General features: G+C 33.8%; 3 protein-coding genes, 1 long non-coding RNA gene and 2 pseudogenes across 5 annotated transcripts; 3 read left to right on the top strand and 3 right to left on the bottom strand.

Annotated features, from left to right (window-relative positions):
* Positions 1 to 167: 167 nt before the first annotated feature.
* On the bottom strand, positions 168 to 5,350 carry LOC125222724 (2-isopropylmalate synthase A-like). Its single transcript, XM_048125489.1, has 12 exons — positions 4,666 to 5,350; positions 4,049 to 4,262; positions 3,884 to 3,964; positions 3,586 to 3,678; positions 3,394 to 3,480; positions 2,791 to 2,891; positions 2,003 to 2,036; positions 1,833 to 1,907; positions 1,496 to 1,579; positions 1,257 to 1,391; positions 646 to 791; positions 168 to 536 (listed from the first exon to the last, which is right to left on the bottom strand). The coding sequence occupies exons 1-12, from the start codon at positions 5,286 to 5,288 to the stop codon at positions 398 to 400; spliced, it is 1,812 nt and encodes a 603-aa protein (XP_047981446.1). The 5' UTR covers positions 5,289 to 5,350; the 3' UTR covers positions 168 to 397.
* Positions 5,351 to 7,478: 2,128 nt separating this feature from the next.
* LOC125221146 (replication protein A 70 kDa DNA-binding subunit B-like) lies at positions 7,479 to 13,803 on the bottom strand (annotated as a pseudogene). Its single transcript, XR_016131860.1, has 10 exons — positions 13,467 to 13,803; positions 9,551 to 9,778; positions 9,385 to 9,469; positions 9,175 to 9,299; positions 9,011 to 9,095; positions 8,791 to 8,908; positions 8,517 to 8,704; positions 8,298 to 8,418; positions 7,990 to 8,229; positions 7,479 to 7,911 (listed from the first exon to the last, which is right to left on the bottom strand). The product of XR_016131860.1 is annotated as a replication protein A 70 kDa DNA-binding subunit B-like (transcript).
* Positions 13,804 to 14,356: 553 nt separating this feature from the next.
* LOC125221147 (uncharacterized) lies at positions 14,357 to 16,744 on the bottom strand. Its single transcript, XM_048123272.2, has 5 exons — positions 16,615 to 16,744; positions 16,351 to 16,516; positions 15,173 to 15,507; positions 14,797 to 14,863; positions 14,357 to 14,635 (listed from the first exon to the last, which is right to left on the bottom strand). The coding sequence occupies exons 1-5, from the start codon at positions 16,704 to 16,706 to the stop codon at positions 14,627 to 14,629; spliced, it is 669 nt and encodes a 222-aa protein (XP_047979229.1). The 5' UTR covers positions 16,707 to 16,744; the 3' UTR covers positions 14,357 to 14,626.
* Positions 16,745 to 19,022: 2,278 nt separating this feature from the next.
* LOC125221148 (putative F-box/LRR-repeat protein 23) lies at positions 19,023 to 20,632 on the top strand. Its single transcript, XM_048123273.2, has 2 exons — positions 19,023 to 19,231; positions 20,410 to 20,632. Exons 1-2 carry the CDS (start codon positions 19,023 to 19,025, stop codon positions 20,630 to 20,632), a joined length of 432 nt encoding a protein of 143 aa, XP_047979230.2.
* Positions 20,633 to 21,958: 1,326 nt separating this feature from the next.
* Positions 21,959 to 22,279, top strand: LOC148933333 (F-box protein SKIP19 pseudogene; annotated as a pseudogene).
* A 439-nt stretch (positions 22,280 to 22,718) lies between these two features.
* LOC125218062 (uncharacterized) lies at positions 22,719 to 25,271 on the top strand. Its single transcript, XR_016135642.1, has 2 exons — positions 22,719 to 23,886; positions 23,960 to 25,271. It is a non-coding gene; the product is annotated as an uncharacterized LOC125218062 (long non-coding RNA).
* Positions 25,272 to 25,600: the final 329 nt, after the last annotated feature.

The raw sequence follows: 25,600 nt of genomic DNA, 5'->3' as shown, positions 1-25,600 counted from the left end.
TGTCTCGAAAATTGCTGAACAATCAATGATTTCACTCACATCTACAGACCACAGTCGAAAATTCTCTTCATTAATTTCCCACAGCAAAATTCTCTGAAAACCAATTTTCCTAATTTCGAAATCCCAAACATACACTCTCCAGTTTGCTTTAAGCAACAAGGGCTAAGTGGCAGTCACCAAACAGTTGCAATCATTTCATTATTTGCTAAGCACAAATCAATACAAGTTGCAAATGTTACACATCATCCGACTTCAACTAGGTTTCTAAGTTCTAAATAGATACTTGATATAACAAAGACGTTTCACCCCTCTCTTCTTCCCACTACCATATAGAAAATCCAAACAACATCAACTGAATATCGACAAATAACTCGAGACGAAGACAATGCTCCCAACTTTATGTTAATGTTTGCATTACCTTGCTTTTGTTGGGATCTTCAGTTTTTAGGCGGTTCTTGAAGCCCAGGAGCTTGTTGAGGGCATTAACATAGGCTCGAACACTTGAGATGACGATGTCCATGGATGCTCCAGTCCCACTAGTTATATAGAAAAAGAAAGTATTAAAAATGACAATTCAAAGAATCAATCTTTTTCTGTTTTATCATCCTTCAGAAAAAATTTGAAAGATGCAAAGTATATCAGTACCTAAATGCACGGTTGACAGATTCTCCTGTATAAGCATGAGTAGCTGTTACACTATCTTCGCCACGAATTAGAACACGTGTTGTGGCTATAGCATCGATGCCTTCAGTAACACCACTCATGGAATACTCGAGAAGTGTTACAGGAACCTGCAAGCAAGCAAAACTGTATATAAGCTAGTTTCGTACGATTAAAATTTACATGAATAGAGAACTAATAAGAGAATCTTGATGTCCGAACATCAAGGCGCAGGTGTTGTCTTATGAGATTTAAAGCCATTAGACCCCTAAACCCCAATAGCCAATGATGACAAGTAATTTCAACCTGCCTATAAATCCCCACAAGATCTTGCTCATAAATCAAGAGTAACAATATATATAATACAGGTTTGAGATCCCCTAATTCACAGCTAAAAAGTAACAAACTATGAAACTTAATTGCTTGCACAAAATGCTTAGTAGCAGAAACTCAAATCAACTAATTTTGATGCATTGTACATGTGTGTATAGTTTCCTTTTTATAGCAGCAGAAGACACTGATTTCGCAGATGTCGCTGGATCAAATTAAAAAGGCAAAACAGTGTAGAACAACTTAAATATTTTGAGGTGTCTAACCTTAACAACAAGGTCTACCGCCTTGTATGCTGCATCAACAGGCCCAGTCCCAACCGAACAAGAAATACGCTCATCACCGTTTGCATGAATGAGTTTGACTGTTGCGGTTGAAAGGCCAAGAGATCCACATGTAACCTGTCGAGACAAGGTAAAAGTATAATAATTTAATGGAATATCTTAATGTACCACAACTATATATATTTATTGATCAACCACTATGTAGAAAGTTATAGACATGCCTGTACATCTTCAAGTTTCCAAACAGTTTGTGGCTGGAAAACTTCATCCGAAACTAGGGCTACTAGGTCATCATCGCTTATATTCTGGAACATCAACAGAATATAAACATGCAGGACATAGTGGTGCAATATTATAAGGTTTAACATGTGTGCATGTATAGCTGGCTGGGCAGTACATCAGTTACAACCAGGCAGGAGAGGGAGAGAGATGATTGGATTATAATATTATATGCAGTTTAAACAGGAGGTGCAATTATTGTGTTCACAAGTTTGAGTCATAATATGCAACACATTCTTCTATTCTTCTACATCTGTCTTGGTAGATTTCAACCAGTACCTTTTTATTTCCAGCTACAGCTTTGAAGCGTGAAAATAGATCATCAAGTTCCTTTCCATCAATATCATACCCAAGCTGCAGATCCATTTGCAGTAAACATTGATGTATAGGTGGAACAATTGCAGAACCTACTTTAATAGTTGAAAAATAAGCTTAACATTGCAATTTACCTCCAGCATTTTGGCTTTCAAAGCATGGCGTCCACTGAAGAACAAAACGGAAAAAATAATGAATAGAACATTACAATAAATACTGATATTCCACAACATGTGCTGATGACCATCATGAAAACAACAATGGTCTAGAAAGTAACTAATTAACTAACAAAGATTGACTTGACAACGAGGATTGAGAGCTCATCATGTTTCTAGAGATTATGAGACACACATGCCTATTAGCTTTGATGTCATTGGTTGACCATAGTCCATAAGTCAGCCTATTGAAACTGTGACCACTTGACCTAGTGGATTCAGGTCAAATAGATGACAATGCCTTGCACGGTATAATTGTTGTGCCTTTTCCTGTTGTCTTGAGACCAGACGAAGAAAGTGTGATTTACATACAGGTTAGCATATGAAATTTACTTTTGTTAGTTTCTTGTGACTATTCAGTAGCAAAAAACTGCAAAGACAACACAATGAAGATAGCAACTCTGCATTTTGTTCATTTCCTACTTTCACTATAATATGTAAAAAAGATGCCAAATTCTCAGTATTGCCGCACATGGGTTTGCATATGAATATTTAACCTGAGTCACAATCTAGTGTTAGTTACAGCACTAATACAAACTGACAAGGGGTAAGGACAATGGCATTTTAGTTAATGTATCTTATTAACAATTCAAAAGGAAAATAAGTATCATACGACTTGAAAACTGCAATTATAGGACAACAATGAAGATGCAGAAATAGGAGCAAGAGAGTAGTAAGGCATGCAACAGCAGTTACGTCCAGCATACCTGAGTTTTCCAAGCACGATACCAGATTCATTAGAACGAAGAAGTCCTATATCTTCAGGAGATATAATTTCATATGTGTTTTTATGTTTCAGCATTCCGTCCTGCAGAAAAAGCTCAGATAAAATGTATAAACAAGAAATTTTTGTTACAAGTTAAAAGGTCCAACTCAAGTTAAACAGAGAAAATTTTGAGATCCAAAGAGCATCAAACATTTATAATCAATTCTTTGATTTTACAGATTCAAATTCAATGGTTCAGATATCCCTTAAAAACTTCAACAGGCAAGTTCACTAATTATAAGATGAACTGATGAAGGTCCATAAACTAGAGAATAAATTTTCAAGATAGAAAATGTTAATTACTTCCAAGTTTCTTTAAATTATTTTTCATACTATTCTCTATTAGGAACTCATTGGAAAGTCACCACCTGCAAAACAAGGAGTAAGACAGTGTTTTTTTATCATGGTAAGACATAGATTTACAAATTCGATGTTTGCAATAAATGAAAAGAAGGTATAGATCAAAATCAATCAATCAACCAAAGGTATAATTCAATGGAAATGCAGAAGACTCTTGCATAAAAGATAACCATCAAACATCAACCTGATGAATTCCACTTTCATGAGCAAAAGCATTAGCTCCAACAATTGCTTTGTGTGGCTGGATACGTAGCCCACTGTATTCTTCTACCTGAAACACAGTGTTTGAGAACATGTATATCTGTAAGAATGTGAATTTATAACTTTATATCTCAAGAAAATGTCAACAATCATAATGATACAGAGGATAGTGTACCATCTTGCTCGCCATGATAATATGTTGAGTATTGATCCCTGTGTAAAGACCATCCAGAGCTTGCTCCCCACGGCATTTTATGGCCATTACAACCTGCAGTGGATCAGAAAGAGAAACATATTCTCAATTAGAGGATCATAAGGGGACCTAGATAGTCCCTAAGTCAACTGGGTGCTCGACAGAAAGATACCTGTTATTTGATGTCAAGAGATATAGGAATAAAATATAAATTATGATGTGCCAAATCAGAAGAAACCATTAAGGGCCCGAATCCCATTAAAAGAAAAGGGGAACACACCTCCTCTAGTGATGCATTACCAGCTCTTTCACCAATTCCATTGATGGTAACCTCTACTTGCCTTGCACCTGAATATGCCCCCTGAAGTAGGATTCAGATAAGCACCAGTGTCAATATCTAACCTGAATTTAGTTGTTAAGCACTCCAAGCGTGAGAAATACATACCGCTATAGTATTAGCAGTAGAAAGTCCAAGGTCATTCTGACAGTGTGTTGAGATAATGACATTTTCAATTCCAGGTGTGTTTGCTTTTATGTCTGCAATTAGCTGTCCAAATTCAGTGGGCAAAGTGTAGCCTACTGTATCAGGGATGTTAAGAGTTGTTGCCCCGGCCTTAATAACCTCTCCCAGAATTCGGTAAAGGAATTCTCTGTCTGATCTGTAAGAAACCAAAGAAAAAGAAAGATGAATTCACAAATTAGCAAGGTTGCATTAGGCCTCAAAATCTATACCAGACACTCAGTGTCCTCTTCCAATCAGAAAATTTTCAGAATTCATACTGCACCCCAACTACCAATTTATGAACCTCGCATTCAAATTAGGGGGGAAAACATCAAATACACTAAACGAGATCATCAAATGCCTGCTATTGGTTGTGGTAGCAGTTTGAATCCTTTGATTGCTGCTGCTGTTGTTGTTTTAGATCTTCAGAAAAGTTTAATTTGAGCTTGAATTGCAGTATTAATTTGAAGCTTCTCCCTAATTTTTTTCAATTTCATTTGATTCATTATCAAATAATTGATTAATTATAGAAGGAGATAAATGAAATGAGAAGGCGTGACCTTCCCGCATCTTCGGGGCTAAACTCGACATCTTGACAGCCCAAACTCCGAGCATAAGCAACCATAGTGGTGGCCTTGTGAACCACTTGATCGGGCGTCATCTTCAGCTTGAAATCCATATGAATCTGACTGGTGGCGATGAATGTGTGGATCCGAGGCTTGCTGGCATGCTTCACGGCCTCCCAGGACCGCTCGATATCCCTCTTATTGCACCTCGCGAGGCCGCAAATCACGGGAACATGGCCGGAATCGGCGGTGGAGAACTCGCGGGCGATCAATTGGACGGCTTCGAAGTCGGCGTCGGAGGAGGCGGGGAATCCGGCCTCGATGATGTCGACGCCGAGGCGGGCGAGCTGGCGCGCGATGTCGAGCTTCTCCTTGGTGGTCATGGTGGCGCCGGGGGACTGCTCGCCGTCGCGGAGGGTGGTATCGAAGATGCGGACGTAGTTAGGGTCGGGGATGTGGTTGGGGATGTAGTGAGGGCGGAGGGAGCAGAAGACGGCGGCGGAGGATGGACGGCGCCCATTTTGGATGAGGTAGACTGGGAGGGCGGGGAATTTGGTGGAGCGGAAGGTGGCCGGAGATGGTGCCAAGGCTGCGTGCTTGCAAATCGAAGATGCCATTGCTAATCAACTTGCCTGAGAGGTGAAGGATTGTATGTCTATACTTTAGAACCCTAAAATATTTTGCAGGGTTTAACAAATGAAATGTGTGTTTTTCACTAATTACTCATACTCAAAAGTCAAAACTAATTACTCACTTCATCTAATATGTCCAAATTCATAACACAGAATTTTAGTCCCTCAAAATATTGTTCATGTTTGACTCAACATGAATTTTAAAAAATATGATGAAAAATGAGTGCAAAAAGTTAATGAAATGTAGATCTTACATTTATGTACTTCTATAGAATGTGAGTGTAATAAATTAGTGAAAAGTGAGGTCCATTTAAAAAAAATATAAAAGCAAAATTGACAATATTTTACGGACATCGAAATGAAAAATTGGACAACATTTTATGAACGGAGGAAGTAAAAAGTATGATTTCAATATAGAAAACTTAGATTTTGCCCACTAATCTTTTATTGTGCATATCTTCTAGTCACAATCTATGTCTTTATATTTTACATTAATATGCTTTATTGCGCATTAAAATATAAACTAGGGTTAACCCACGTGCGATGCACGACGGAATATATTTTCATCATACGATTTTAAAATACTTATTAATTAATTAAAATAAAAAATAATATAACTATATAAGATTAAAAATAGAAAATTATACTATAAATAACAATTCAATAAATATACTCCAGTATTTAAAATGGAACCAAGACCAACACAATTATTTGGACACGAAGGAGAGAATATCAAGTGTTGATACTTTTGAAAAATATGTTTAAAACAATCGTTCATATCTCTCTACTAAAAAATGTAAATCACAATATATACACGCGGTACTCTAACTATTGTAAGAAATATTGGGATACAATTTAAAATATTTATCTTCATTGGAACGACCTTTAAGTGTTGCTGATTTTTTCACCTTCTTCATAACTTGAGGAAAAAAAATTTAATAGTTCTCCAACAGAACAGAAAATAAGTAGCTCAAGCAGAATAATAAATCTTGGGTGAATATGTTGCTCTTATAGAGAATTTAAACAATTAAAGCTACACATATACCAACATGGCCTTTCAGATTCCTTAAGAAACTGGGCTTATCATTAACTCACAATATAAAACTGGGCTGATTAGTATGCAGTAAATTTATTATAATTCCTTGTCAAAACTGCTAATTAAATAAAGTTTCCTGAAAAAAGTGAGAAATTAAAGTGACATTTATTCCAAAAATAAGAATTTGAATGAGATACAGTAACTAACTTGAATAGTTTAGGACAACGATATATGAAAGTCTCAAAAGAGCATAATTTAGTCCGAAAATTTGACAGATATAACTGAAAATATAGTTGTTAGACATTTGTTTTAAATAGTAGTTTAGATAGTTTCATTAAATTGCATAAGTTATTCTTTCCAAAAATAGCAAAAATTGATGTAGAGATATAACATCTGAATTTGGTGTATGATTTTTTTTTCAGCTTTAAACATGTTATATATATCTTTATCTCTTATGCATTGTACTTCTTTGTCTGACCATTCTACACTGTGTATAGGTAGGTACCTTGGCATTGGAAACAAAGAGAGACTCCAAATAGGCTATTAGATGGCAGGAAAATAAGAAGAAATAATTGATTTAAGGTATACTTCTGAATGTTATAAAACTTTTAGATAAGTCTATGTAAATGCATGATAGAATCTTTAATACCAACCTACATAGATGAGTATGACTTAGATAATGGTTTATAGATGCTGCTACTCTTGAAAAAAGGTTGAAATAAGATTGTAATTTCAAAATAAATACTATTGATAACAACACTCTGTTACATATATGTTAGATGAACTGCATTTATTTTAAAATGCAGTTTTATCTAGGTATATTTAATAATAGTTTGTCTAGAATGCAAATAAGTTTGTCTAAATTATATGGATTATAGATCATAATAAAAACTGATTTTGGTGATAATCAGAACCTCAATCACAGCTTCCAGCCTTTCATTTTGTGGTAGAACTATAACATTAAGTGAAGACCAACATACATTAGATAATTAACAAAATAATTTTGAGTGATGTTCTCAATGAGTAAGTTAAGACTGATAATTATTTCACTTTACTAAGTTAGTGAAAATTCTCAATTTGAACCCTTATAATTTAACCATTTGAGTGATAAAGGCATTACAAAAGTTTGCAATACAATCTCATAAAAAAGTCTTGAACAGAACCAAAGATGCAAAGCCTTAACATTATCATCAGAAAGAAAGTACTGAAGGAACAAAACCATCAACCAAAACAGCAAAAACTAAGATGAGCAGTCTAAAATGATATGTCAACTAAACAACCAAAAGGTAAAACATAAGGCAAAACATAGAAACTCCAAAGATTATTCCCAATCTGATCACCAGATTCACCACCAGAAAACTTCTTTCAATTACTGATTGGAGCCACATCAACATTATCCACCACTTTCACTTTCTTCTTATTCTTATTCTTGCCTTGATCAACAGAAATATCATCGCAAGTATTAAAATCAGCATCCAAACAACGCTTGACACTGCTTTCAACAATCCACTCACTACCATGATCCTTAGTCACAACAGATAGATCGGGTGTAAGATATCCTTTTTGAGTAACCTAAAATAAAAGTTAAATTTCTGTTAGACAAAAAGTAAGAAAAACGGATGCTATAATTTGGTGAAAAAGTAAAATTACCTCCGCAATGTCTGATCCAAACAGTATATCGGACAACTTCACATCATAATTAAATATTTGTGAGCCAATGTTGACAGGAACATGCTTCTCAACTATTTCAGGAATACTACAAAGTTTGTTCACAGTATAAGGATAATTACGATAAAATTCCTTCCTATTCCTGACTTGAACTTTGAATAACAACTTTTGCCCAACAATTTTATCTTCAACTTCCTTAGGAATACAATCCATGGTAGATCTCTACAAAAACAACAATTAATTAAAAACAAACAAACTATAAAACTGAAAATAAATAATAATAGATATACCTCAAATTTACTTCCAATCAGATCAGTAACCTTTTTACCCAAAAGCTGAACAACTTCTCTATCCCACAAGAGAAGAGAAGCATTGCCTGTGTCATCAACAACGTTGACTACAAATCTAAACCTGCGTAAGAGATAAAGATAAAGAACTTTAATCATCAATTAATATGAGAACATGCTTTAAATGAACTTATACATACTCTTAAAGATAAAGTCTATTACATTTTCAGTGCATAAGAGAAAGTCTTCAAACAAAAGTCACAATGAAACTTAGTGTCATCCAAGCATCTAACCTTCTTTACACAAGTCTTGCAAGCTAAGTAGAACCATTCTCCATAATGACATTCAATTGATTCAACCTTACCAAACACCCAATAAGACCCATCCTGTTCAATATTAACAGAAAGAAACTATTCCAATATTAAAACAGAAAGTATAATTAATATTGTAATTACTGGAACTCTACAATAATATATTGAAAATCAGATTTCAATACCTCTAGACAAACTACATCTTCAAGAGACTTTACATCCAAATTATCAAACTCACTACTCAACCTTTGTGCAGATTGTTCCAATGAAACATGCTGAGTAAAAGTATGATCACCTTGAATCCTAAACAATACAAATAAGACTTAGTTTATTCATTCTAAGCCATAAGTATAAATGCAAAAAAAATATGTAAAAACTGAATAGACAACAAATAAGTAATTATACCTCTTCCTGAAATCCTTAACTTCAATTATATCTGCATTAATAAGTACCTTGGATGCTTGATAATGAGTAGAAACACCTACCTCACCTTAAACATAAAAGTTAAACCATATAAACAACAAAAACATAGAATTGAGAAACAGAAAGAAAGGTTGCAGAAATAATACCTCGGAATAAGTTAGGCTTGCAAAACTGAACTATAACAATAGGGATGGTTCATTCGCTTTTTTTAAGTTGAGACAAATATGAATCAACATTTGACTCCCATATGGTACACACAATTTTATTATGCCTGCTCAAACACATTCTTGAGTTACTTTCTGAACTGCTTGATATAACTTAAAGATGACATATCCACATTTTAAATACAAACTTACTGCTCATCAGAAATTTCTACTTCAATAAGTCTATATTTAGACTTGTTCACCATGCTTCCTGGTCCAATAATGACTCCAATTACATCTGTAAAATAAAATATTAAAAATGACAGACATTATGTGTATACTAAAGTAGTTATTACAGTTTATCATAGACAAAGTTTACCAAAAAAAGGATTATGATCTGGATTTTCAAGTTTTGCTATTTCAGAAAATGGCAAAAATGAAAACATAATGGTTGGGAAGGTTTCATCATTAACTTCATACGCCTCTGTTTTACAATTCATCATAAGTCTCTTTTGGTGATTTGTAGCTTTGTTTCTTAGAGTATTATCCTTGACATAGAAATTTTTCACAAAATAAATCCCTCCTTCCTTAGGTTGAGAGTCAGTTTCTCAATTACATATTTGGGAAATGAATCCTGAATTTTTGTACCCTGAAAAAAAAGTGATGAGATATATAAGATGTCGATATGTTAGATATCATAAAAACTACAACTGAAGTTTTAAAAGTTAGCTATAGATTTGTTAACTTAAAAACCACACCTCCTTATCATGGAATATACTCTCTAAACTATTGTCTGTTTCATCCTCCGGAGCATACTTCCAAACGCGTACACAACGAACTTTAATCACAGACTTAGTGATAGCAGCTGAAGATTATTCAGCAAGGTTACATAAGGGGCCATAGCTGTGGAAAAATTAATATAAGAAGAAAACCAAGCACAAATTAGTAAGATATTTAACAATATCATGTAAACAATCGACTGCCTTTTAACTATGAATGTACAGAACTTAAGAAATGCAGTTCTTGATGAATGGACAGAACATGGAGCTATATAAAAACGAATTAAAGAATTAACAATGAATGTACAGAACTTAATGAGATAATCTATTAAGCAGCACAGCAGTGAAAAACAAAACACAAATTCCAAAAGCTGCTTGTAATGATTAGGAAAACCCTTCACATAAAAAGAGTTTGTGTAAAAAATTACACTATGAATGGACAGAACTTAAGAAATGCAGTGCTTGAAATCTTTTAGAGCTACCTATTAACCGAAGAAAAAATGCTCAGGAAGTGAATGTTACTGAAGAAAAATGTGTAATTGAAGAATGAACAGGAAAGGGTATTTATAGAGATCTATTTGGCAGAAATATCAGAAACTATTTAATGATTGGCTAAGAACCGTTTTAAGGATGATAGGATTTGAATTTAATGGGCCCAATCAGAACCACATTTGCAATCATTATTTTTTGGATTTTGTCCAATTTAACAACAGCAGTTAATGTATGAGTTAATCAATAAAGCCCTAATAAAGTGCAGCCGCCTCTACTAAATGGTCCAAAATTCCTGTTTTGTCATATTTAATAATATAAAGTTACTGATATATAATATTGTATTTGTTTGCAGGTACAAATGGATTCAAAAGGAGGAAGAATATTGATAGTATTAACATAATACTATCAAAATTTACAACATAATATACCTTTTTTAAAAATGCCATAAAGGGAAACATGAAAACTTTAATATTTATTTTTTTAAGGTTTAATGAAGTGATTGATATCTATAAAGTTACTGATATATAATATTGTATTTGTTTGCAGGTACAAATGGATTCAAAAGGAGGAAGAATATTGATAGTATTAACATAATACTATCAAAATTTACAACATAATATACCTTTTTTTAGGTATGCAACAGAAAAATGCCATCAAGGGAAACATGAAAGATTTAATATTTATTTTTTTCAGGTTGAATGAAATGATTGATATCTATAAAGTTACTGATATATAATATTGTATTTGTTTGCAGGTACAAATGGATTCAAAAGGAAGAAGAATATTGATAGTATTAACATAATACTATCAAAATTTACAACATAATATACCTTTTTTTAGGTATGCAACAGAAAAATGCCATCAAGGGAAACATTGAAGATTTAATATTTAATTTTTTCAGGTGCAAAATTGATTGAAAATGAGGAAGCATATTGATAGTATTAATATGTTATTGATTTTTCGATGAAGCTTACTTGATTGAAAATGAGGAAGCACAATAAATGCCTCATTAGAAACATGGAAGTCTTATTGTTTATAGTTTATTATTTATAAGTCATCACGTGTGGGAGAACAATAAACAATCACATGTGCACAAACAATAAACAATCACATTTATGAACAACCATTTTCCCGCCTAAATGTACCTGAGTGGCATTTTGGTGAATATCTCAACAACTGCCACTTTAGATAGTGATAGATGTCGGTTCTTTCGATATCACTGTTTCTTCTATTGATAGTATTTGTATGCATCTTTGATTTTTATCGCTCATCTCTTAATAACCTTGCCTTTCGCACGACCTCTACCACCAAGGCCGCAGTTTCTTCCGGAGATGCCGGCACCGAGAAATAGGGGTTAGCAAAAGCATCAAAATGTACACAAAAATCATAAACCAACATCCCAAACTATAATCGCATGTGCATGGTTATTTCATATGGGCAGTGTTTGCAAAATTCAAATTGGTCCTTGTACCAATGCATTTTGTTTCATTAGATTTTTTACAATTTTTTTTTTTGTCATTAGCTCTTTATACTTACTCAGATTATTATAAGAAGTTTTTATACTTTATTTTTCAATTTGATTGAATCTTAAGTTAATGTATTTCAAAGTTTAATTAAATTTTCTTGTGTTAATTAAATATATTTATTTTCTTTTTTTTTTCTAAGATATTTTTATAATCCATTCATTTGCAATATACTCAAGAATTATTGGGAAAATGAAAAATTTATCGATATTTTTGTTATCAATTTACAAACTTATGATTTTGCCAATCATTTTCGAGTCAATTTTGCAATTGAATTAATTTTAAAATATATTAAAGAAAATAGATTAAATACACAAGAAAAAATAATTAAATTATGAAGTCCGATAAATAAATATCCAAACCTCTTAAATAAAAATGCATTAATACAATGACCTAATAAAACAAAAATTATAAAAAAAAATAATAATACAAAAAAATTATACAAAAGCCTAGTGAAATGAAATACATTAGTGTATAAGTACCTTCACATATCTTTTGTCTTAAATTAATTGAAAAAATGTCATACTCAAATATCTTAATGCTTTAGCACCCTAATCCAAAATCAAGACTAAATCTCCACCCTTGGATTTTAAAATGAATGGATGAGATTAAAGCTCACAAAATCTCAATAAATAGTAGACAAAATATCAACAAAAGGGTAATATCGTCATTATGTTATCATATGATAATTTTCGTGAGTGTTTTTTTATATCAACATTGTATATTACAAATATCAACAATATGACATTGGAATATCAACACATTTTTATTGAGATTAGACATGCATAATATTGAGATTTTGCCTACAATATATTGAGATTTTTTGTTGCATTTGTTGAAAATAGCTGCTTATCAACATGTACGAAAATTGAAATATAATTTATCAAATTTCATCACCCGAACATCGTCGGAACATATGCAATTGAGATCTCGTTGGAATCCTTATTAAATTATCTTTAATTTGATATATTTTTTGTGAAAAAATAATTTAAATTGAGAAAGTTACGTAAATTTAAAGATTTGAGATGATTTTGAGGATAGAGAAAGTAGTTAGTTATAATTACTACATATAGGATTTGACATTAATATCCTTTTAATTTAATTAATAATTATTTAAATTTAAAATATATTACACTTGGCATCATATTAACCACAAGATCTTCTAATTTAATGGTTGAAAATTGGTCTCAATTTGAGATTAGTAATTAGTTAAATCCCCTCTTTATCTATTCACTATATGTCAAAAACGTACACAATCCTAAAACGGCCTCACAATAAAGTGGATTTCCCAAACATCACATTTTTAATTTGACAAACACCTTATTCTGAAATATAGCCATTTTAGTAGTATTAAACAAAAAAACATAATCCAAGACTAGAGCATCTGAGAAAGAACGACAAAAACACAGCAGTAATTCATAAACTCCTCGTTCTCCCCTAGAATGGCGATAGGGCTCGTCGGCCGCGGTATCAGCCGCGGACCTGACGCTCCCGAAATCACCCGATCTGATCTTCTCCTTGGCCGCGGAGAGCGCAGCCAGGGCGGCGCTGTAGTAGTTCGAGCAAAGGCTGTAAACCACCTTGAGATTAGGATCGGTGGTTTGGGAGAGAAGGGATTGGATTTTGGCGCTTGTTTTTGAAGCGCTGTCTGTGGTTGCGACGATCACGGCTTCATTGAGTTGTCGGAGATTGTCGAGTGCGTGACCGTTTAAGAGAGCGTAGCAGAAGCGCGGGGTTCGGGTTTGAGTGCATATCTCTTGTAAAGAGATGGCTGAGACTGAGACTGAAACTGCGGATACCAACACAAGGGCACAAATGGTTGTTGAGAGTGAGGCCATTGTATTTGTATTCATTATTATTGCTTCATTTTCTTTCTTCTCTATTCTCATTCATTTATACTGATGCATCCACATTAATTTTGCTTTTCGTATTTGGATAATTGGAGTAAATGAGTAATGCCGTTGGATTTTTAGGGATATAGTAATTAATTAATGGAAATTGGCGATCTGCATAATCTCAGATTCTCAGTTATATACTACTAGTAAGGGGTGCGATCATATCATAACTCATATTTATGTGATAACCTAATAACCCTATCATTTTATGAGTCAAAAGTATCATTTTTACTAAAAATGATATTTATACACAATAAAATGATACTTTTATTCCATAAAATAATATTCTGTTCCATAAAATGATATTTTTCGTCCATAAAATGAGGATTATTAGGTTATCACCATAAATATGGGTTATGATATGATCACATCCCCTCCTAGTAATTTGCAAAATCAATTTATTAGTAGTAATTTATTTTGTTTGTGTGGGTGGCCAATTAACTCAACTTTAAAAAAACTAGTTCTACTACTAAGAAATAGAGAGACATACACGATATTTAAACATTTCTAATTATTTAATCCATAAAAACATTAAAGCAAAATTGGCACCGTTGACAAGAATTGGGCGATGCACAAAATTCCTGCTATTCAGGTTCGTGTAACGAAATCTCAATCACAAATTACAAGTAAAGATATACTACTACAGTTTTAATATAAACAAATATACCTAAAATATTGGACAAATTACTTGGTGGAATTTATAAATTGTCAAATTGATTTTTATTTTATTGACTGGGCAGCTAACTCGATCCATTTCTGTAACTAACTAGGCAATCTGCAAAAGAGAAACACAAGACAAATATTTACAAACGAAAATTAAGAAACCAGGACTTAATTTATCAAATAGACTACGTGTTCACATGATTTTTTTTTCCTTTTATTCATTTAATTATATTGTAGATGAGTACTTATATCGAAGCTGAAAGAGTTAGTTACCATGTAAATATAAGGATCAGAGCGGCCTCCTGCTCCAAATCTCTTCACTGCTTTCAACTTCAGCAACCTGTTCATAACAAACAATTGTTTATGCTAGACCAAATGAAAATCTGGCTTCAACAGACTGTGTGATGTACTGATGTTACAAATCAAAAAATCAAGAACGAGAGTGATGGGTTCGAATAGCATCACTATATATGACTATCATTGATCATCTAAGCAATTGTTGCTTTTCCTATGTCATATAGACACTAATCCATGCAAATGATCAAAACACCAACGTTTTCATAAGCATAATCACATTTATTTGATATAATGTACAGAAAATATGTAACTGTGTGACTAACATAAGAAAGGGTCAATTGATGATACTCACATTCGCAAGGCTTTGCTTGTGGATGGGCTGTCTCCGAGCAACTGACGAATCATCACTTCAGAAGCACTTCCATCAGCAAGAAACCTCATAATGGCTGCAGCTTTGTGGCCCATGTGATCGGGCATAAATGGCTCCCTCTCCTTAGCAACAGCACTAGTTTTACTAGTAAGACTCTGCCTGGAGTTGCTAGAAAAGCAAGATGAAACCTCAGTTGTTATCTCAGAGAAAGTCTCGGATGACGCAGAAGGAGCAGGAGTTGCTATTGGCTTGCTGCTGGTTTTCAGTTTCTTGCCATTGGAGATGTAGATACTTCTTGAGCGTTTCTTCTGCACTATCTGAGAATTGTTGAAAAATTTATTCAGGACTGAATTTTAAGCTGTTTTTATGGAGGAGCCAAAAAATGTAGAGAAGCATTGCTAGAGAAGATCCAAATTGAATGGTCATTTTAACTAGCATTACACCAGAGTCTGTGCACAGAGCAAATGTTGTTTCAACATACTTAATAAGTAACTAAAGACGAGCATTAGACATAGAATTTGACCTAGAAAATTCACAACTAGAGATAAGTTCTGAGCATAACACACAGTGAGAAATCTTCACTGACTGATTGCTACTGTAAATTAAACCGACAGCGATCTCGTTGCTAAAGAAGGCTTAAATAACTAAACATTGCATCCATGAATTTGAGAAACGGAGTTTTTCAGGGCTTTTGATCAGTTTGTAAATACATCATGTATTTTACATACGTTTCGTAGATATTAATGCATTTTCACAAGCAATATAATCATACCAAAAGCGGAGAGGACAAATAGCACTGCAAAAGGAGAGGAATCAAATGCTAATTCACAGTTAATCGGTAAATTTGTGATGGATCAATATACACAGAAATCAACTGGCGGTTCAATTTTGGAAGTAAACACATCAGATGTCATAAACAATCATCTCGTCAACTTGACTTGAGCTTCAAGCTCAGAGGAAATCAGAGGGCAAATCAGATCTCAATCAGCTAATAGCAGCGTTTTGCAAAAAGTTGCATTAAACGACCGAAATTTAAAAATAATACGGATTATACATAAAATCGAATGTAGTATAATCAAATTGACGCAACGAAGAGAAAATTCAGACTCAGAAACACCACAATCGACTGAGATCTCCTAAAAACCAAAGCAGAGGATCACCTTGAGCTTCAGATCATGCGATCTGGACACAAACGCCGCCGCCATCTGAGCGCTCGACGACTCATCATCCGCACTCGCTTCTGCCGGCGATCCGCCGATTCTGAGAGCAGAAATCGCCGTGCTCTCGAGGCTCTCCGGACTGTCTCCGTCGCCGCAGCTCATTCCCCTGTGAAGAAAAAAACTCAGTCAAATCCATATTCAGCGATGGAAATTAAATCATCAAAATAAACGATAAATAGAGGTAAACGGCGATGAATTTCTTACACGGAAGGACAGGAAGAGAGACTGAGAAGCGCGGAGGCGACGCTGCGCTCAATGTTTGAAGGAAATGAAGCTTCCACAGTTTTCGAATCCATTTGTTTGTGTTTATCTTTTTCGTATTTGAAAATGGCGGGACAATTTCGAATTCTGATCTTTCTTTTTTCCTTTTTGCTTTTTTGGTTATTTTCAGATTTCTCTGAAATATTTATAGTAGGAGTATATAAATTTGCTGTAAGCAAAATTACACGCGCATTTCAAGGGTACATTTCTTTTATATTCAGACAATTGAATTAAAATAAATTAATTAATATCTGATTGTTAAATGTATTTCATCTTATCTTATGATTGGTAAATAATTCTGTAAATCTATTTATCAAATTCAGAATAACAGTCCTTATTCTATTAAAGCATCTCCAAGGAGAGAAGTAAATGGAAAGGTAAATTAATATAACTATCATTTATCTTTTTTTCATGAAAAATCATTCTCATGATATTTGAGAAGGTACTATACCTTTTTCCATTTTGAAGATGTATCTTTACCTCTTCATCCATGGAGATAAAATCTTATAACTACTATATTTGTATTCTTTTCATGAAAAACTCTTCTCCAAAGGGAAAAATATTTGAGAAGATATTACACTTTATATTTTTTAATGCATTAAGTATAAACTCTTTTCCTGTAAAAAATAATTTACCTTTCTATATACCTTTTATTTTTTGAATGTGTTATCTTTTAGAAAGATATATTTCACATTTTAAAAAGGTAAATACATAATATATATTTTCTATATATCTTTTCTCCTTGGAGATGTTTGCGAATAGTATTTGTTATTTGATAATTGACTTTTCGCAAGTTTTTTGAATTGAATAAGTATAAAACATGGAGCAGTAATTTTTTCACTTTTCGCATCGTAAAATAATGGCCGAAATTAAAATTGATGTAATTAAATGTGACAACAAAATCATGTCGATTAGGGTGAATTGATATTGTTTAAGTAACACACAAAATAAAACGAGATTGTTTTATCCAAAAGAACATTGTTATTTTCAACATATTTAATTCTCACATTAATCTTAATTAATTATTGTAGATCTATAATAAAAAGTTAATAAATTTATAATTTTATATTTCCTTCGTCCCACTTTAGGAGAGTCCCAATTAAATTCAATAGGAGTTTAAAAAAATGTAAAGGAAAATGGGCGAAAAATAATAGTGGAATATGAGACTTATTTTTATATAGGTATATAAAGTGTGAGTGGAATGATGGTTGTGGAATGCAGTACCAATTATAGAATATAGTATTATAACTGAAACCCTAATTGAGACGGACTAAAATGGTAAATCGAGACTCCTGAAATGCGACAAGGGGAGTATTAAAATTTCAAAAGTTATAAATTGACCAAAGACTACCAAATTAATAGAAAGCAACAAAAATTTATAATTAATAACTATGACCTTTTAAGTGCATCACTGTAACTTTGGGATGATCGAAGACACTGTCTCACGGGAAAGAGAAGCATATAATTGTATATGATCTTCGTTGAAATAATGATATTGGTCTATAATTTATCCAAAATATAAAACGATTTTGATTTCTGAAGATGATTTTTAAAATCGAAGAAACTCCATGCAATAACATATTACTCCATAAAATAAAGTACAAACGAAATTCTTCACCAATTAACCTAGCATTTTCAAAACTAAAGATAATAAATACTGTAGTAGTAATGGGCATCAAAACCTTCATACAACACTAATAAGTAATAATAATCACGATCACATTCTCGCATCACTTGTTTTCTTAATTTTCTATATTACTCCAACACTAACAAAATCTTCAAATTGTTTTCAATCCACACCAAGTGAAAAGTGACAACTGAGAAGAACAGAGGAGCCTCCCAATTCATTTTTCCACTGCCATGAAGATTGTGCGAAGTTGCTACATGTATTGCCATTGTCATTTGCGATTGCATACTCGACAAGTTGAGCAACATGTGCCGCTTTGCAGTGGACCGTAGCCAGGGACAATTGGTCGAGCTAAAGCTTGCTGGTCTAAACGTGGATCAATTTCTAAGCTATGTAGTCCACCCCCAGCGGTATAATTCTTTCATTCGCTACTTAAAGTTAAAATCTGTTTTTTGTTCTCACTGTTTCTTTTCCAATATTCTACTCTTTTGACAGATCAAGTCAGCTGCGATGTCTCATGATTCACCAAATTTTGATCCACGAAGTACTCCTTTGACTGTACTAGTAGTAAAACTTCCACAATTGGAAGAGTTGCACCTTTTCATAAAGCCATGGGTTGGTCCCAAAGATTTTTGAAACCATTGGCATTGCTTGCCCAAACTTGAAATCATTTACACATCACAACTGTTTCTACAAGCAATACTCTACAGCCATAGGATAAACCATGCATAATCTGCGCCATCTCCGACTTGGTCAAGATTTGACCGGAGACAAGCTACTGGAACCGATTCTGGATGGCTGCCCCAAACTCAAATCACTTGATCTTCGGCGATGCTCTGCTTTTGATTATCTGCAGGGCGAAAGGTTTTCCGATCAAATAAAGGATCTGTGGCTCCAATCTGACTCTTTCAGTTTCAGGAAAGGAATGGCAGCGTAACCATGATAGTGAACGTTGGGAGACAAATTGTTCTGATACCACTTGTAATGTCTTTGACTGGGAATTTTATCATTTTTGTTAACATTATATTGATTCTACTAGCTTTGACATCTATTTTGACATTGTGTATGCTAGAGATGTTTTCTATGAAGTTTTAATTATATGCATGACTTCGGTACATCAATTGTATGGAAATGGTGTTTTATTGTTATCGAGTTTTTTGATGGTGAGTTTTGTTAAGAAAAAATATTGAATTAAGTTGAATATTGGAATTACCATTTGTGTTAATAATAACTATTTTTATTTATAAATAAAAATATACTCACTCCGTCCAACATTAAATGTCACACTTTGATGTGATAAAGATTAGTTAAATGTGAGTTTTACTTTTATTTACTCCATCCGTCCTATAAAAATATTAGCATTTGATAGAGGAGAAAGAGCGAATGGATCAAGAGAAAAGAGAGAAATGAGCTGCGTTTTCATAAGCACATCAGGTGATCCATTCCCGAAGAAAGAGTATGGTATGACTGTGTTAGAAAATAATGAGAATATTAATGTTTAACCGGTGATTAGTAGTTTTGTTGTGAAGATTTTGATGGTTGCCAGAGCTTTTATGAAATTGTTCAGTTGGACCTTTTACTATTCTCTTTCTTTTCTTTTTCTCCTTGAATAATTTCGGCGATATAATTTGAAGGTTCAACATTGATAAAAGTTAAGCATCAATTGAGATTCCAAAGCTCTATTTATGTGTGTTTATACGTACCACATGTCTCAACCCAAAAACAATGTTGAGCCCGAAGCTGTTCACATAGAAGAAAAAAAAGCCTAATCACAATAGCAAAATAGTCCTAATATTTCACAAAAAGAAGAGCCTTATCACAATATAACAAGTAACACCATTCATCTACTCTCCAATTTAGAGCCATATATAATTAATTTGAAACTCATTTATTCGATTTGAATAAGAAGTGCAGTTGAACCGAGGATTCAATTTACAATACATTCATATCAATTCATCACATTAATCAAACCCACGCCCAAGCATTATATATGCACCGAACCCTAACAAATCCAAAACGTTAAGCATAGGAACGATCCAAACTTCCCCGCCTCCAATATCGCCGCCATGGACTGAACTGCTCTGTGATTTGACATTGAATATCCTGCAAAGGTTGCGTAGTCTGCGCCATGTCCGACTTTTTTCTCATGAGATGGAAGATAAGGGACTGGAAGCGATTCTCGATGGCTGCCCCCGCCTCGAATTACTTGATCTTAATGGAGACTCCGGTCTTGATCCACAAGGGGCTCTGGCCAAAAGCCGTTATGCTCAAATAAAAAATCTAACGCTTGATTTTTCGAATTGGCGTAGGGAACCATTTCAACGATGGCTCTGATGACTAGCTATCACATTTATTAGAGTGATTATTATTAGCATTGTACGAAGATTTTTATGGTTATTATTATTTCTTAGTCTTGAAAATGCTAGGTTGGTGAACAATAAGATCATCTCCAACAGTACTATAAAACCTAAAATGCAATAGAATATTACCTTCAACAGTACTGCAAAACCAATCCCATTATAGGTTTTTGAAGAAAAAATATCTATCTTTAGGTTTGCACTAAAAGTATACCAAAAACATTTTTCATAGTTTGAGTTATTGCTTTTAAGTCCAAATCAATTCATATTTATCAGAATAGAAGAAAAGAAAGAAGAGAAATTAAAATATAGAGATTGAAAATCTTACAGTGTGATTGTAGCGGCGTGAGGAAGAAGAAGTGTTGAAATAGTAACCTAATCTAATCTTATTAATATTTGATTAGTGAGGAAGAAGAGGTGTTGAAATAGTAACCTAATCTAATCTTATTAATATTTGATTAGTTATTAAATAGTGGGCTGACCCAATATTATATTATTCAATATAATTGAAAAAAATAATCTATTATTTTACTAAGAGCCATTACTTTATAATGTCAATATAGAATCATTTTTATTAGAGTAACTTACAGTGCATAAAATTTATGGAATCAATTATTTTATTAGTTATTTTATGTGCACATTGTAATATGTTTTATATATTTTTACTGTATTTAAGTTTTCTAAATTTTATAATTTATTAGGAGTATTTAATAATTAATAGATTTTATATTTAGTTATATTAATTAGTAAATATTATACTTATTTATTTTAATTTAAGATATTGACAAAGTGTCATAGGATTACTGTGTAATTTGGACGAAATGGAGTTACTGTGTAATTTAGATAAAATATATAGGTATGATTAAAAAGTATAAAAGGTTAATAGGTGGAATGAAATATTTGCTTTGGAATATTTAATTGATACCCCTCTCCATGAATCACGACTAACGTCTCAAAACAATGTCGAGCCCTAATTCATTCTAGGCCATTATTATTTAACTTGAAACTCATCTTATCTACTACACCAAAAGAGCATTTCACATAAAAAAAAGAGCCAGGCCACAATAGAAGATGTGAAATCATTCATTCTCTACTAGTTGAGTATTACTTAATTAATTTAAAACTCATTTATTCAATTTGATAATTTAAATTATAGTAGTAGTACCAAGCATTAAAAACATGACATGAATAAGAAGGGTGGTGGGCATTTGAATCGAGGAGCCTCTTATTTCAATTTTCAATAAATTCATATCATCACAATTCAAACCCACACCCGAACATATTCCAATTTCCAATTTGAACGATGGTGTCATGGACCGAACTGCCCGAGGATTTGACGGCAAATATCCTTCAAAGGCTGCACACTGAAGAGATACTGAAGAGTGCACAGAGAGTGTGCACAACATGGTGGAGAGTCTGCAAGAATCCGACCATGTGGCGCGCCATTGATTTGCACTATCGACGTTGCGCACTTGACGAATTTGAGAGCATTTTCCGTTGTGCAGTGGATCGTAGCCATGGACAATTGGTCGAGCTAAAGCTTGCCTGTTTTGAAGGGGATAAGTTGCTAAACTACGTCGTCGAGAGGTATGATTCTCTCTCTGTTTACAATGCTGCTGTTTAAATTTACCTTTGTGCTCTAACCAAACCTTTATTGTTACTTTCACTTTAGAATTTCTCGAATCAATTATCCCATTTCATTTTTATCATTTTTGGCCTCCATTTTCATCCACTTGCCTAATGCACATTTTAGTTTTACTAAGCCAATTGTGTTGATTGTTGAAGGATGATTATTACTAATATTAAATATGGCTAATAATTAGCTTGTGTTTTGTCTTTAAAAAAAAAAGATTTGAGCAATTGTTCTAAGAAATTGAACTAGTTTTTGGCAACTTAGAACTTTATATGTTGATTTCAAACTTGTAAGGTTTGTGTTCTAAAACTTAGTGAAACTTAAGTGTTGTTGTCACTGGTGTTTGTACAACCGAAATATATTTATGGTGTGGTGATTCTTGCTAATAGAACCTCAATTTTTGTGGGGTTTCCAGAATAACTGATATGGTCTATGTTCAACTCTTTGACAGATCAACTCAGCTTCGATGCCTAACACTTTCGGAACATGGTATCACAGGAATTGCTTTGGCTCGCACAATGAAAAATGCCCCACAATTGGAAGAGTTGCACCTTATTGTCATGCCAGTGCCCACTCTCAAAGATTTCGAAAGCATCGGCATCTCTTGCCCCATGTTGAAATCATTTACCTACTACAACTACTCTTGGGAGCCTCAAGAATTTACAGAGTATGCTATAGCAATTGGAAAAACCATGCCTAATCTTCACCATCTCAGACTTTCCGTACATCTTATGGAACATAAGGGACTAAAAGCAATCCTCGATGGCTGCCCCCACCTCGTGTCACTTGATCTTCAAGGATGTGACGGTCTTGATCTTAAAGGGGTTCTTGGCGAAAGATGTTCTAATCAAATAAAAGATCTGTGGCTCGATTTAACAGAACCAAGTTTTCAGCTTGATGATTGGGATGATGAGGACTTGTATGTTTTCGACAATGCTGAATTCTGTTACAGTGATGTTGAATATGATCCTGATTATTATTAGGATGGATATTACTATTTCTAGTCTTGAAAATGCTTGGTTGGTGAACGATAACTTTGTTTTGTTTTATTGAAATGGTTGTTGGACTTGGCTTCATATTTGAGCTACTCTATCTATTTTTTTAGTCCTTTTGTAGTTTTGTTGACATTAACTCAGGTTTGTTTCTTTGTTGGGTTAAAAGTTTCTTAACCTTTAAATTGGTAAAACTTTTTAGTCACATAGCTGAACATGCCTGCACTAATATCTTAGGGGGCATTTGATTGCCCTGATATGCCTAGATAAGGCGTCGGATATAGGTGTTATCTAGTTTTTGGTTGCCCTGATATACTTATACGATAACCCGGTATACAAGCTCTGACCCGGTTTCAATTAAGATACATCCCTCCCAAATGCGTATAACTCTACCCAGGCTGAAGCCTCCGATATGCGCTACCTCGGAGAACCAGATTGCTGCTACCGCACTCCTTTGTCTAAAACACCCCTCGCCATTGTCCTCAATCTGGGACACGCATAGTTTTTTACGAGCCTAGCTTGTCGTTTTGCTTAGCAACAATTTTCTTTCGGCGCGAATTTTTTCTGTTTAAGCACCGACCACCGTCGGCTGAAGGTCGGCTGAAGGTTTGTCGATATGTGAATTCCCTTTTTTCATTATTGGGTTTCTGTGGGTTGATGAATTCAGACCCAATATCAGCAGTGTCGCCAATCCCGAGTAGCTCCATTCTTGTTGGGGATTATTGAATCGGAGCCCGATCTACATGGCTAACCCAGATGAAATTCGTAAGGTACGCAATCCATGGCCTAATTACAGTTAAAATTAAGTACCTCCTATAAAATTTTGTCAATTTTCTCCCAAATTATTGTCTGTTGTGTTTTGGTGAATGTATTGTTTCACTGATTCAATTTTCTCAAAGCATTTTTTCAGCACCAGTTACATATTTTTTCCGGAGCTTTGTGAACCAGGTATCTGCGTCGCTTTTATTTGCGTTATTGAGGAAATTAAGTTCGAATCCAGTATGCAATCCTTGTGTTTCCTGGCCTTCATGACTGATATTCGATCATTGTATGTTAGCCTTAAAAGCAAATGTTTGTTGTCTTTCTGAGCCTCAAATTTATGTTTGGATTTATCAGGGATCTGGTCGACAGAATGAAATGACAACCATTTTGATTTTGTTAGAAGAGATTATACGAAACTATCAAATAAACTTGTTGCTCATCTCCTTTATGATCACACTTCTTTGCCCGCAAACACGGAAACGTAAACGTTGGGACCGACTAGGATAGTCCGAAGTTTTAGATTCAATACCTGCCCATGTACGTCAATTGGATCAACCTGTGTGTGTTACAGATAGGTTTTTGAAATAGATTTTACAGTTTGGTTGCTTTTATGCTTTGTTTAGCTAGATTGAAGCTTTGGGGCTTTTGCGTCTTATCTCTCTTTTCTAAAATTAATGACCCAAAAATATGCTATACAATGAATTTGAACTCATATTGTAGTTTTTTTTTATTCATATGTTTTTTTTATACACATTCTACACCATTGCTCTAATAGTTGCTGGTGCTAGTAATCCATTGATGATATGGGCTTGATTATGTAGCTTGTTGATTCAAATGCTGAAGTTTGTATAGATTTTAAGTCTTGCGACTCAGAGAAAGAGAGCTAGAATCGCTGACAAGAAGAAGAGGATTGTCAAGGCCAAGTCATAAGCTGCTGAGTACCAGAAGCTTCTTGCAACTCGCATGAAGGAACAGAGGGATAGGAGCAGTGAGAGTTTGGCCAAGAAGAGTTCTAAACTTTCTACTGCAACAAAACCATCAGCTGCTGCATAATCGACATCTTCTGCGTTTATGCTTCTGAATCTGCTCATGTCTTCTCAAAACTGATTGAGTTTTAGATAATTTTGAATCTTTTGCCAAATGTTACAAAACCATGAGTTTTGCCTATTTTGTTTTGGATAAATTTGAGATGATACTATTTTCTTTGAATTCCATGAGCAGCTTTTTTATATTTGAGTTTATCTCTTGAATTCAAATTATTAGTGTCCAACAATGTTCATATTTCCATAGCACTTGTTAAACAAGATTTTTTTTTATTTATAATTCAAGGCCAAAAACAATGTTTACAGCTTGGGAATGGCTGATATCCGCGTTACTTGCTCTCCAAATGCAGCATCAGCGAATATAGACGATTATAGGCGCGAGAATTTTGGTTGGACGCCATTTTGATTTTGGGCGTGTATAAGGTAGATTTCCAGGGATACATTGGTCAGTAGCAAAAATATTGAGGGATACAAGTGTCATTCTGCGTTCTTATCATTAGTTTCTGTAAGTCCAA

Source organism: Salvia hispanica, chromosome 1, assembly GCF_029641045.1.
Source record: "Salvia hispanica isolate PSC_SH4W2 chromosome 1, Shi_PSC_v1, whole genome shotgun sequence".
Taxonomy (NCBI): Eukaryota; Viridiplantae; Streptophyta; class Magnoliopsida; order Lamiales; family Lamiaceae; genus Salvia; species Salvia hispanica.
Note: the sequence above shows the minus strand (reverse complement) of the source record. Positions and strands in the feature narration are given on the sequence as shown.